We start from the raw sequence: 14,551 nt of genomic DNA on the forward strand, positions 1-14,551 counted from the left end.
CAAATGCGATGATTGGCTTGTAGAGAACAGCCGTCCAATCAGAAAACAGTTTATTCGTTCTCTTTCCCAACCCACGAACACTTGCATAAACACCTCAGAGAGGGCACACAGCTGACCAGGGACACAAAAATACTCCCCAAAACCTTCGGGTCGTCCTGTGAACATGAGCAGGATCGCTGGAGTTCTTCGTCGGGCGTTTGGTATAATACGTGAGCACGTCGGGACAGATCATTTGGGGAATAAATATTACATTATCCCAGAACAGAAGACATGGACAGGTAGGTAAAGCCATATTCTGCTAAAAATAGCCAGCCGTGATTACGTGATTATGTTTACAAAGCTAACACACGTAGCCAATGAAGATGACTTGACAAAGCAGTTATTAAACTTATTTTTGACTTGCTGTGTCCCTGACACTCCAATATGTCTCATTTAATTCACTACCATAAGCTTAACTGCTCCTGCACCATTTGCTTTCATATAGCTTCTGTTACTGAATTGTAGTAACAGAACAAAAACATTCACCATACAGCTATGTACTCTGTGCTTTCCATCGATTTGCTGGTGCTCTCCTCTTAAAATGTGTTGTTGTGAATATGACTTTACCTTTACCCTTTCTACTCTTGTAGTATTATAAGCGTGCCACTAGATGACGCAACAGTCTCAATATGAGCATTGTCGTTTTAGAGGTTTTAATAAGATTTCTTAGGCTGTATTTAATGCATCTCACTGCAATTAAGATTTTTAACTGATTTTGGGAGACAGAGTGTGGTGCAGTTGTGACAGCCCCACGGTCTCTGGCCTTCAAAGAGAATGTTGCAGATGAAGTATGATTAGTCTGTGATGAGGATTTAGAAGGAGGTCATATATCCCTACTGAGACATGGCAGTGCTACAGTATGTATTGCTCAAGCCAAGCAGTAGAACTGTGTCATCAGGCTAATCCATGGTGGGATGCCAATGGTGTCCTTCACACCGTCTCTGACTGCTAGAAGGCCAAGGACATGCTCGTTGGCCTTGCAGACTTGATGTCCGGGCTTACTGTGAGTCCTTCTCCAGTTGCCCTGTTTTCCTCATAGAGTGTCTTAAAGAAGTGTGTATAGGACAGGAAGACGGTGAGCTGTCGACCATGGTTATGACTCACCACAGCAATGGGAAGGAAGGTTTGGTGGCATCACAGAACGGGTACAGAGATATTGACATAAGTCTTTGTTGCTTTTTGCCAAATAATAACAAAAACACATTTTGGAAATTTACAGTGATTATGTGTCATAGCTGAACATGAATGGGGGAACATAGTGATGCATTAAGTGTACATAAATCCAGGCAAGAAATCCCACCTCCCCCTCCCTTTACCACCTTAAATCATTATCAGCAGGCGTTCTGACCAGACTATATGCCAGAGGTTAGGGGTCACATGTCAAAGAGCACCACCTTTGCCTGCTCTAGACATGACACTGCTGGTTAACAAGCCATGGACCTTTGGCTTATAAGTGTTATGTCTCCTGATATTTGTCAGAATTATTGTGCCTGAGCAGAGTTCACTCCCTTTCCAGATACTGTCTAATCTGAGAACTAGTCTACGAGGCAGTAATCTGTGAATAATCTTATCCAACCAACACATTCTTGTATGTATCTCCCTGTCTTGGTGCCACATTATACAAGCTAGATAAAGTTTATCTTTGACTTGCATAGGCTGAGTAGATATCATACAGTGCCTACATTTAGTGGTACTTTTCTCAGAGGATGAAACCAAGCTGTTTTTTTTTTGTTTGTTTGTTTGTTTGTGTGTTTTTTTTTTGCCAGAGATGGACCAACATCTAGCAGGTTGCAAGCTTGGTTTCTTTCTGACTGAACTTGACTTTGTGCTTCACCTTTTCTCAGCAGTTTGTAGGGAAACTCGTGCCCACCTCGTATTTATAATTCATTACAAGGCTGCTCCTCCACCCCTGGCTGTCAGACTATTCAAATGAGACATCACAGAAGCCCATTTTCCGGCACGCTACAGGCTACCTTATTCACTGTCCAATCACAATGACTGATGCTGTGGAGAGGCTAGTTGGCCTGTAGAAAAAACTGGTTCCAAACAAAAACACTCATAACAGACACATACAGAAAGTCATATATACAATCATAACAAACAAATAGAAATATATGGCAAACACATTTGTTTCTTTTTCTATGCCACTCACCTCGTCCAGCCTTGTGGAAATAAAGCAGATGCATTATTCAGTCCATATGTCTTGCTAAAGCGAGCTCTTTTTGATCTTAAACTGATAGGCCAAGCGTGGGCTCAGGGCCTCAAGGCATGGACCGCAGGGCTTTCCACTGCAGCATGAGTAGTGGTTGAAGTAGTGAGAAGTCTCTCTTTCTCTCCCTCCCTCTCTCTCTCTCTCTCTCTCTCTCTCTCTCTCTCTCTCTCTCTCTCTCTCTCTCTCTCTCTCTCTCTCAACCCTGCCTACTTGTTCTATTCGACCATCCCTAGTGCTCAGTCCGTCCCTCTCTACCTTTATCCATGCTTTGCTGCTCCCATGTTCTACCTCTCTCAATCTGTTAACTTTAGGAAACTGGGGCGTAAGCAATTCTGCGTGTGGTAGGCTACATATGAGGAACGTTAATGGTTGCCAAGACAGAAAAGTAAAAGGAGGCAACCCCTTGTTTTATGTGGTTGTGTTCTATCTGATTTCAACAGTCTCTTCTGAGGTTGACCTCTTTATTCGCCTGCAGTTTGTCCTTCCTTCCCTTGCCCCTCCTCTTCATTGCTGCCTTTCGATTTTCCTCCTTTGAGGCCAGTCCAGTGAAGATTTCTTTTCAAAACATTAGAGTAGTTCAGCAGTGTGGAGGGTTCGACCCAGCAGAGAGCTTAGTATCCCCCCTCTCCTCATATGCTGCTGCACATCAAAATGAAAAGGCCTGGGTCTGAAGTACACACCTTGAGAGAGAATCTCTGTCTCTGTCTTTAGAAAAGGTCCAGCTATAGAGGCCTACTTTGTGCTCCTGCCCCGTAGAGAGAGCTATGCTATAGGCCATGGAGCCCCAGTGATTGTTGTCAATGGCAGGGCTACAAGAGAAAGCCACTGGCAATCTGGCCACTGGTCTTTAGAAGGTCTTTGCCTTGGTGTCGGCTCCATAGAGCTGAATAGAGAATCTATATTCTTCTCTCTTTCTGTGTGCGTCTGTCCCCCAGGCCCAGCTCTGCCTCACACTGCATGGGGCGCCATGTCATGCTGCCCAGATGAAAGCAAAGCATTCTGCGGACGGGCTCATTCGTCTTCAGCAGTGGGCCTGCAGCTTTGACGCCTGCCTTCCCTCCCTTTATTTAGGAAGAGAGGCGCGCTGACATTATCGGCCGCTGCAGGCACATTTGAAAATAATTGCCTGTATGATTGCTATTTTTCTTACCTCTTTGAGGAGGTGTAGCCTTTGTCTTGGAATCAATGGCTGCTCAATACTGGACAGGGGAAAGGCAGTTTCCTTTCATGTCTCAGTGAAAAGGATGTATTTTTAGCGCCATTCATTTTAACAGTGTGTGCCATGCAGTTTTAATCTATTGGTCCTCTCCACTATGTGGAGAATGGAACGGATTCAGAGGTTCTTCAGAGGTGCGCCACGCTGTTGCAGAGAAAAGACGCATTGACTTGTCGTCCTATCACTATCCCTCTCTCTTTGTCTATTATTTATTTGATTCCCCAGCTCTGTTCTATGAAGTGAAAAACTGAAAAGGCCTCAGTTCTGCTATTTCAGGATGGGCGACTCTAGGGACTGAGGGAGGAGTGTGTGTGCTGTTGCATTAGTGTGTGCATCTGTGGTTGTATACATGAGTTCGTGTGGCACAACAACTACACACTCTGGTGTGTATGTGTGTGTATGCGCGCGTACATTTGTATCTGCTTTGTATTTAAAAAAGAAGAGAAAAAAAATCTGCGATTGTGTGTTTTCTCTCCACTTCATGCCCTAACACACTTAACACAACAACAGATGGCTGTGTGTCATCAGAGCGTTGATTCAAGCCGCATATTTCCATGGAAAGAGTCACAGCGGAGAGAGACGAGGGTCCAAATGGCTGTTTATTCTGCCACAAGTCATCCCCAGGGTGTGATGAAGGAAGGTCTATCCTACAGTAGGACACCAAGTCAGTGTTTACCATGGAACAGCTATGTCCAGAGCCAATACAGTAAATCATGTTAATTGATCAGCAGCTTTGCAATGCATGGAGTTTAAATGAAGGTTGTTTAATCATTATAGGAAAACCAAGTGGGTTTAGCTCATCTTGCTGTATACTGGTTGCCAAGTGCGTATTTGTATGTGTGTGTGGTGGAACATCATGGAGTGGCTTAACTACTTCATTAAAAAGGCATTTGAAAAGATAGATGCTGAAAATGAGAAAACGGGAACATTTATTTCCTATGGTAGAACATTTCAAATGGGCCTAGATCCAGTATCAGTGGTTTAAGCATTTAGCAGGCCCATTAAACACCGCCTAGCTAGAGTAGACCTTTATCTTTATAAACTTCAGACTCCATCTGTCTCACAACCTACAAATATTATATGAATATTACTATTTCTACCTCCTGCAACCTGATTTGCTGTTTGGCGAGCAGTGATAGACAGTCGATTATGCCAACAGAAGGAAGACAACAAATTAATCAAATTAATTTTTCTGTTTGGCTTAGATGTGATTCACTGTCCAATGCATTCATGTCTCTGTTTGGTCAGATGGCCAGCGAGATGTTTTGACACCTCAGGGCTCCTTGTCTGTCAGAAACTCAGCCAGGAAGACTGACAGACACACCGACACACAAGCAGATATCTCCTGGAGCCCGCCGCTGCTTATTCAATTCAGAATATTTTAATAAAGCAGACAGGCAGAGAGAAATAAGGCTAGGAGTAAGGGAGGAAAGATAAGGCTGAGGGAGACTCACAGAGGGTGGAGAAGAAGGTGGGGTATAGAAAGTGAGTGACAAAGAACAAGGGGGATGCTGACATATGGGGTAAAATTATAGAGTGGGGGAAGAATGGAGACAGTGAAAGTGAAAGGAGGGTTTCTGACAGAAAGAGGGTGAAATGAGTGGGTGGAACAGGCAGACAGATAGAAGGGGAGAGAGAAGGTGGAGGTAGGTTAATGGAGAGAGAAAGTGGGGGGACTGAAGGTGCAATGGAAGGAAAAGGAAGGGGGTTGGATGAGAGTGATGGAGGTGAATAGAAAGGGGTGGACAGCTTGGTGTATGGACATCACATGCATGGGCCTCAGAGGAGTCGGGGAGGAAGGAGGATGGAGGGGGGGGGGTCACATCGCTCCACAGCCTCACAAAGGACACTGACTTCCTGGCTCGCCACGGTCCTTTTCTATAACCCATCAGGCAGGGAAGAGACTTCAAGAGGATGGGTGGTCTTTAGCAGAGGGGTCTAAAGCATCCCTTCCACCCTCAAGTATGCCTGCGTTTAGTTAAAAGTAACACACAGGGGAAATCAGAGTATTCTTTTCAGCATGTTTTTACTTCTATATGAATTATTCTCCTCTGTTCTGCTGTGAGTCGCTCAAGCCTCAGCGGGATCGACAGCAACAGGGACAAACAGAATGAGGGCTGAATAAAAAAAAAAAAAAAAAAAAAAAACGAACAGCAGCGGCAGCAGGCCTACTTTACGCCTAAGCTCCTCCTCTCACCAGAAGTGATGCAAAGCAACGGCTGGCCTTTTCCCTCTAAACCTCATCACTAGGCTCAGGGCTAATGGGTAACCATGGTTACAGGCCTCACACATCCCCTCCATTTTTTTTTTCCGGGGAAAGAGATTGGAGGGACAGAGAGAGAGAGAGAGAGAGAGAGAGAGGGCGATAGTGTCAGTATTGGTACCTGGTTGCCCTTGTCTCACTGATGCTTATCGGATCACTCGATCTTCATAAAGCTGTCCATTACCATGCACATACTGGTCCCCCATCCCTCTCCAGCTGAGCAGTGTGCTGGAGAGGAATAAACTAGGCTGATGGGCGTGCTGCTTCAGGACGGCTTTTTGTTCCACCGCAGTGTCAGGCCTCGCACAATCATGAAGACTGAGAAAGCTGCTCTTTCTGCTGTCTATTGAGAGCCGGAGATGAATGCCGTGCTGTTGTAAGTGTGAGCTTTTGTCTGCATTGCAATCTGTTCGGAGACAAGTGAATGTGATGTTTCTCAGGATAGATGTTGGTGTTGATGGTGCGGAGTATGAGACGTGGGTCCTCCAGTTGGAGCTCATTCTGTTTTGCCTTGTCGGAGTTTTTAGGGCTTTCTTTACCCCGATGTTGCCAATCAACGTGTGTTCCCATGACGCCTGTGTCTGTAATCAAAGACAGAGTGCGGCAGAAAAGCACCGAGTGAGAGAGACATGCAGCACAAGACGCCCGGAATGACATTGTGGAGGTGAAAAACCTCTCGGGTCGCCCCCAGCAGTACTCACCTGGGAGCTGATGTGTAAAGTTGGATATTTTGTGTGTGTGTGTGTGTGTGTGTGTGTGTGTGTGTGTGTGTGTGTGTGTGTGTGTGTGTGTGTGTGTGTGTGTGTCTGTATGTGTGTGTTGAACCAGGTGATGGAGTTTAGCAGGGTGTGTTCAGGGTTCAAAGAGCAGCCCTCAGAGCGCATCACATCTCATTCTAACGAAGGGAAAGGATAGGCGTACCTGCAGTTTGATTGGCTCCCCATCCAGCTTGCCACGGCAACCCCTCACCCATCCTGCCTTCCTGTCTCCTCCCTTCCTTCCTTTCCTCTCCCCTCCCCCCCTCCGGGGTTCCACAGCCAGGCTCACAGATGAGTCGCGCTCAGACAGGTGAGATGGTTTATGAATATTTATGTGGTGGGATTTCATTCCTCCTGCCGCTGGCCCCTCCCCCTCTCCAACGCAGTGCTGCGTTTGTCCTTCACGGTAAGAGGCAGCGTCCTCGCTCCTGTCCCTCAGGTTAATCTGCCTGCTCTCTAGCCAGTTGTGTGTGTGTGTGTGTGTGTGTGTGTGTGTGTGTGTGTGTGTGTTTGTGTGTCTGTGTGTCTGTGTGTTCGACTGGTAAGTAGGTTTCCCCTAGTGAGTGATGAGAAGGCAGACCTGTCACAAGGGGGCCCACTGAGATCGAGAGCTCCTAACACCCTTATAACCCCCCCCACCACCACCACCACCTCACCCACCCTCCCTCTCTCACTCACTCTCTCACTCCATCTCTCTCTATCTGTAGGTGGGGGAGAAGGAGGGCACAGGTCTGAACTGTGAAGTAGAAAGATAGCAAACACCCAGTTCGATGACTGTCTGTATGTGTCAGATACAGACTCCATGAAGCTAACACTAAGACTACACAATTCAGTAAAAAATTGAGCTAGTGACTCTAGTGCTAATTAAGTGATCATGATTGATTTTTTTTTTTATTAAAGTAAAAATACAACTGAACGTAACATAGCTGTGTTTCATATAAGTGGAAATTGAATACTTTTTTCCAAACGTTAAGGCTGACACAGAAGGAAACTTTCTTGACACAAATTTGTGATTTCAGATGACATAAGTATGTAATGCATAAATAATAGATATGTTTTTAAGACAATGCCTTGTATTGGCATTGTGTTTTGTTTTGTGATTTGAACAGCTGTAACATTTACTAGTATGTTCTACTGCTTGTACATGTGTTAAATGTAAAGGGTTCATTTCTTTTCTTGATTTTATACCATTGCAAAAAAAAAAGCATTGGCCTCAACCACCTTGGCCTCTGCTAACTAACTGATGGACTTAGTTATTTTAAAGACCTGATTGTAAATCTGTTCATTTAAAAAGCATCTGTAGATGCTTAAATGTCTTTCTTTGTTTTTGTGTTTTGGTCGGTTGTTTGATTTGAAAAAAATAAAAAGACTAAGTAAAACAAAAAATCCATAGATTAATTGGTGATGACAGTAATTGTTGGTTGCCGACAGCCCCTTGAGGTGAGAAATCACTACGCAAACAATGTGCTTGGCCAGCCAATTCTGTTATGCTACATTAGGCAAAGATTAGGCGTGTATATACGGTGTGTTCTTTAATAAACCACACGTCCGCAAGTAAAGTGGTTGTTGTTGTATTGTTAATTTCATTTTTCTCAATCTTTTTAGAGAGCTGGCGTGATTCTTTAGTACTTCTGTTGTAAAAACAGTATAGCCTTGGCATGTGTGTTTTTTTCCGCAGTTGTCCCAGATCAGAGATTACCAAGAGAGCGAGATTCACCCCAATCAGACTGACAAGCCTCCTCCCAATGTGTATGTGGTGGGAGGATCAGCCGTGTTTCATAAATATATGTACATACTGTATTTGTTATTCAAATCCAAGGATAAAAGCCATGGTGGAAGGGGTTTAGTCATGCTGTAAAAGCAACAAGACAAGAGGAGAGCCATGTTGGAGTGTGACAGAGAGTAGAGGGGGAGATGCTACCTAGTGAAGAGAGATGTAGACAAGGGGAAAAAGTGGGTGCCTCTGTTCATGCCTATTAGTTAGGCATTAGATGTAGCTAAGCACATTGCTTGTGGGGACTGTAACATAATTGTGCCATTTTTGGTCTGCTGCCACCCACACCCAATGCAAATATGGATAAGATCTGTTTATAATTAGCAAATGTGTTAAATGTATTTGCTAGTATTGCCTCCTAGAGAACATAACCTTTTGTTTGCTGGCAGTTGTTTTTAGTTCTGTTGTTGTTGTTGTTATTGATGTTGTTATGTGTGTGTATGTGTGTGTTGGTGTGGGGGGGGGGGGGGGGGTCCAGGAAACAGTTTCTCAGAAGACATTTTAAGACGTACATGTAAACAAATGTGACAAGCATAGAAATGTGTTTTTAGATAAGGTGAGGTCATGCAGTGTTTTTCCTCAGACCTGGATATCAGGAAACTAAAGCTCCAGAGCTGGAGCCTGTGAGGCCCTATAGTGACAATCTAGTGGGAGCCAAAGCAGAACCAAAGCAATACTAGCCTAATTAGCTGACCTGATTACAATATAGGCTGGATAAAGTATGGAAAAGAATCATCCTTGTAAGACATGATTACAGAATGCTTTCGCCTTCACTGGAGTTAGTTTAAAACCAAACAAATGAACTTAAGTGAAGAAGGCACAAGCAGAGCAACAACGCAGCCTCTCATACTCACACCTCTTCTGAGTGCCATCATTCATCTATTCCTGTGCCATAGCTATCTGTTATGGCTGAAGTAAACATTAAGGCCATCAGTCTGCGGTGTGCATGGAGGTGGTTGCCTCCATTTGTCCATGTCCAGTCAGCTGCGGAGAAACGGTGATGGAATCCTGACAGATTGTCTGTGTTTTGGAGCGTGTTGTTTTCCTTGCCCATCCATTTCTCTCCTCCTAGCCATGTTTGCCATGCATCATCACTCTCTCCCTCTCTCTCTTTCTCCATCTCTCTCACTCCCTCATTCTGCCTCCTCCTTCCTTGCCTCATCATTTCTCAGAGGGATGGAGGCGATGGATGGACATCCAGGCTACCTGCGAGGAGAAACTATGAAAACACAGCACTTGTCATTAGTGAACACTGTATGAAGCTCTGTAGCACCACACAAAGACGCAACGCAACTGGCTCTTATTTTAAATCTCTTGCTCTCTCTTATTCTGTCTATACCCCCCCCCCTGCTATCTCCGTCTTCATGTCATCGTGTGGCATGCCAAACTTGCCTAATCAGCAGATTCTACCAAAATAATTGGCGGTGGCCTTGCTGCTAGCGAGCGTTGTGCTGTATACAGATAGGGAAAGGAGCACTTAATATTCCATGCAGCTCGTACCTCTCCTGTTGTCTGTGATATCTGACCTCTTTTGTCTCCTGCTCGGCTTGATGTTGATTTTGGAGGGCATTGTTAGCCAGAGTGCTGTGATTGGAAGAGGTTGTCAGTGAGGGGGGCTGTGGTTGGTTGGGTTAAAGGGAGGCTCATTTGCATAAAGGCTTAGCCCAGATTTGGAGCCACTCAGCGAGATCTGAGGAGAAGGGCCCGAGGGCCACGAGGTAATCATCCATGGCCTGTCACAGTGCTGTCATCCCTCTGTGTATTTGTGTGTCTGTACGTCTGTCTGTGTCTGTGTGTATGAGCGAGCAGGAGACGTAAAGCATTGTGTCTGCGCCTCTTTTGTGTTTGTTTGTATTCCTTTGCGTTTTGTATGCATCATTGTTGAGCATCTCTGTCTCACTCTTGCTCCCTCTCACTGTCTTTCTCTCTCTCTTTTTGTTTTTTTTTTTTCCTTCTGGTTTCCCAGGAAGACTCGTCCGTGCCAAGCGAATGGTGGTGGCAGCCAATCCTACAGAATATGAATATATTGAAGGCAGCATACCGATGGAGTGGGACGGTAAGTCTGGACTGCAGCATCACTGTTACATACTTTTAACTATCACTAACATGGATAAATGACAATGTTAACAAAAGAGATACCCAGCAGAGTGCATAAAATACTGCACAAATAAAATGGAATAACAAATTCATGACTGCATCTATTGGGACCTAAGCTAATCCATTGATTTTCTTTTTTTTTTTTTTTTCATACAGCGAGATGGGGGTTGGGAAAAGCGTATTCATGACTTTATCAAAGACGCCTTCTGCTGGTGTTATACAACCGTACCATAAAATAGTGTTTCAAATTTCTTACAACTGGATACAAACTGTTCCCTCTGTCTCAGACTGGCTTTATCCACCTTAAACCCCTCATCCTGCTTCGCCCCATCCCTCATGCATTTTCATCAGGATGCAAATAAGAAAGGGATAAAAGAGGCCCAGAATCCCTGTGCTAGCTGGAGGAAGAGTTAGAAAATCTCTCTTTTTCTCTCTTTCTCTCTCTCTCTCTCGTTCTGGCTCCCTTTAACCTGCTCTGCTGTGCAGCCAGCTCAGCCAAAATAGAGCTCCTTAAAAAGAAAAAAAAAGAAAGACGAGATGACAGACAGACACAGTTCTACTCAGGAGGAGAAAGAAGGACAGAGGTATTGATGGAGAATGACGGAGAGTGTACTTTCAAATTCAGAGATCAGAGTGGATCCACACTTTCTCTTCTGAGACACGGCACTCAGTGGCCCTGCTCTGCATAGACTAAAGCAGTATTAGTGTTTTCAATTCATCATGTGTGTAGCTTGGATGTTTTACCATTCCACATTTTCCCTATAGTTCGCTAAGTGAAATGAAACAAAACAAACCCTCGATACACTCCCTCAACTAGCTTGGGTACTCAGTAGTTGCACTGAGCTACTGTAGTGCCCTGAAACTCAGTGACGCTATAGCTGCAGCCTTTAAATATGACTGCAGGTTTTGTTTGTGCAGCGTATGTTTGTGTGGGTGTTCTCACTCTTCTCTTTTTTTTTTTTTTTTATACTCCTCTCTCCTCCTCCTCCTTCTCCAGCTTGGATCCGAGGCAGACGGAAGAAGCCCCCCTCCATCGAGGTACGTCTCCCCCCAGCTTCCCCGCTGTGCTGATGGTTGGACTCTGGGGGAATGGTTACAAGGGAGGGAAAGAAGCAAAGATGGAAACGAGAAGCTTTGATTTGTTTTATCTTACAGTTTCGAACTGAATCCAGGAACTTTGGGGGACAGGTGTTAAAATAAACAGCAGCTGAAGTGCATTGATGGCGAGACTGAGAGCAAAGACAGCCTCTGAACAAGGGGCTCACTGACACCATGTCCTAGTTTACTTTCTCTTTTTCCAGCAGAAGCCTGCATCTCGGCTTTTTGTGTTTTATTTCTGGCAGTCTCCGAGATGGGAATGGTGAAGGAGTGCAGTTTTTCCCCTCGTGTACCTCTCACTGGGTTTATTGCTCTTTAAATGTGAGAATGCTGGAAATAATTTGGCCAGCAAAATGTGGGTCTATAGGAAATCCCTTGGAAGGCCAATACCCAGGCACTCTTTCTATCTCTCTGTCCTCTGTCCCTGCCAGTGGCCAATGCCATCCCCTGCCTCTATTGCCAGAACATTCTCTTCCAATTTTCTGCCTTGCGTCTGCCCAATAGCTGCCATCGACAGCTGGACAGTGTTGATGTGGCCAAGGCTTCACTCCCAGCACATTACCCTACCCCTTGTCACGCTCCCTCTCTTCCCGGTCCAAGCCGACATAAATTGATTGGATTAAATCCTGTCATTAACAGGCTGGAAAAGCAGCTCAGTATGTTTGTCTCCATCCCCAAAGCGGGGCTTTTTGGCCACGGCTCTCCCCCTCTCTTTTCCAGTCCTTCAGTTCTGCCAACACACAACAGCATTATGCCCAGTCCTCCCTTCCTTTTTGGCTTCCCATGCTAGGGAGAGGCTAACATCACTGGACACTAGCTGTGGCTCAAGAGGGTAACTATTCCACTGGTGGACCATGTTCAGGTTATAATTGTTTCCATGAGTTGGAATGGTTGTTTATATTACGGATGCCTCCTGTCACGTTAGTTTACCAATCCGTTCCAAGCACTACATTTTTAACCAGGGTTTATTGGACCAATATAGGTTAACTGAGCACACTTGTTCTTTTTCTAGTAAATGCCCTACTTCATACTTGACGCATAAACACATTTGTTCCTGGAAGCTGCTGAGTGCAACTTCATGTCTCCTCTGCTTTTTGACTGGTGAGCAGCTGATGGTTTGTGCTTTGCTCTAAGACAAAACAGGGGTAGTTGATTAAGGAGCGGAAATGATCACTGGTTCATGTTTGCAGGATGTAATATTTACAAGAATTCAGTTCCCTCAGAAGAAAAGACTCAGAAGACAAGTATTGAATGTTTTTCTTGCCTGCCATTTGTCAACTAGAAGTAGTATTGTTGTGATGTTTCATGCTTTTTGTGGGGTTTCAGTCAGCACTGTAAAACCTGTAAAAAAAAAAAAAATAAAAACAAAAAAACAAGGTAGGAACCTCTATGACTCATGATGGGGAGGTGTTGATTTTAGCAAAAACTTAAATGAACTTAATGAATTGTTTTTTAATCAATTAACAGATCTTTTAGCACTTATCTGGGCCCAGGTCATGTTAATTGATGAATTATATCACCAGGAAGTACTGAGGAAAATGTGATATGAATGTCAATAAATTAATATACTTAAAGAACAATTCTAGGCCATATCCCTCCTTCAGGTTTTCCATCATTATTTAACCATGAAAAAAGTGTTATATAGCATGTGGTATTTAAAAGTTCTTAAAAAGTCTTGAATATATGCTTTTATGTCCACCTGTGTAATTTACAGGAGCTGCTGAAGAATGAGACTTACAGGGAGCAGATCAAGCTGAAGGCCAAAGAGGTGGAGGAGAAGGATCTGGCCCTACAGGCTAAGGAGTATGAGGAAGGTCTGGTGGCGACCCCTGCAAGGACTGTGGCCAAAGGCCATGCAGCTGCCACCAGCTTCGGAAAGCAGGAGATCACGGAAGAGCCCACCAGCACCGCAAACACATTCCAGCCTGGCTCCTGGATGCCCACTTCCAAGAAGTAGACAGACATCCACATACACTGAGACTGCGTTGTAATGTACTGTAATACAATCCAATAGAAAAGCCCTGCAATAAATACTACCTTTGTGAAACTGATATAGTTGAGACTTGGAGATTAAATATTAGAGACACCTTTCAGTATAATCCAATCCAAATCAGCAGCACCACAAACTATAACCTCAGAAATTACCAGAGTTTAATCAACTCATCTCTGAATCAGTCTCAAATAACTGAGCATTATATGTTTTACAGAGGAAGTATTTATTTCAAAGCTGGTTTATTGGTCTGCATTACATTGTACAGGGGTTCCTACTTTTCTGGTCCCTCAGTATATATTGAATATACACAAGATTATCCATCTCTCATCTTAAAGATGACTATATGGGACAACAGTAATTTAATGTAGTGAAAAGTTTGTTAGTAAAGAGAAGAAAAACTGCAGTGGTTGTACTTCATCAATTATTAAGTGCACAAAAAACAAATGTGTTTCAGGGATACTGTTAGAAATATTTTCTAATTAATTATAATAAATAAATCAGCTCTAATGAATCAGTATGAACTCAACTCTGTACTGAGCTAAACCTAAAAAGTGTAACAGATTTCATTCAGATTTCATTCTGTCCAAAGACTTTTGCCAGTGTGAAGATGAAAAGAAATAATGTTGTTAAAGCATGTGGAAAGGTACATGCTGTGGGAATTAAGTAGAGAAGATCTTTTAACTTGAAATTGAACTCTGTTGCACTGAGGCTGTAGTTACATTAAATACTGTTAATGTTTCTATTTATCAAGAAGGTGGCGTCTGCTGACTGTAAATCACAAGTTAAAATCATGAGTAATGTTACAGTATACTGTTTTGCCGCAGTACAAAGTTCTTTCACCGGAGGTCAGAGTTTATGTTGGCAACAGAGTTGGTGAAGAAAGGAGCTTAAAAGAGCAGCTTGAGCACTTGCTAAAAAAGCAACATAAGCTGAGATCCTGCAGCTGAAAACATGGCCGTCCTACTCATGTATGTTTTTCTAAATGCTCTCAGGAGATATCAATACTCTGCACCAAGGGATGAATAAAACGTCATGAGGAAGAAAAGGGAAAACAAATGTGCGTTTGTTCACCTGTCTGTATTTAGAATTATGGGTTTTAAC

General features: G+C 43.8%; 1 protein-coding gene across 1 annotated transcript; it reads left to right on the forward strand.

The window, feature by feature from the left end:
• Nucleotides 1-48: 48 nt before the first annotated feature.
• ndufaf2 (NADH:ubiquinone oxidoreductase complex assembly factor 2) lies at nt 49-14,200 on the forward strand. The gene is made up of 4 exons (XM_022757785.1): nt 49-278; nt 10,229-10,318; nt 11,357-11,397; nt 13,172-14,200. Exons 1-4 carry the CDS (start codon nt 164-166, stop codon nt 13,412-13,414), a joined length of 489 nt encoding a protein of 162 aa, XP_022613506.1. The 5' UTR covers nt 49-163; the 3' UTR covers nt 13,415-14,200.
• Nucleotides 14,201-14,551: the final 351 nt, after the last annotated feature.

This window comes from Seriola dumerili, unplaced genomic scaffold (assembly GCF_002260705.1).
Source record: "Seriola dumerili isolate Sdu_G_001 unplaced genomic scaffold, Sdu_1.0 BDQW01000290.1, whole genome shotgun sequence".
Lineage (NCBI taxonomy): Eukaryota > Metazoa > Chordata > Actinopteri > Carangiformes > Carangidae > Seriola > Seriola dumerili.

Coding starts and splice junctions, on each gene's coding strand:
- ndufaf2 (XM_022757785.1), top strand. CDS start 164: ATGAGCAGGATCGCTGGAGTTCTTCGTCGGGCGTTTGGTATAATACGT. Junction 279..10,228: donor AGAACAGAAGACATGGACAG/GTAGGTAAAGCC, acceptor CTGGTTTCCCAG/GAAGACTCGTCCGTGCCAAG. Junction 10,319..11,356: donor CATACCGATGGAGTGGGACG/GTAAGTCTGGAC, acceptor CTCCTTCTCCAG/CTTGGATCCGAGGCAGACGG.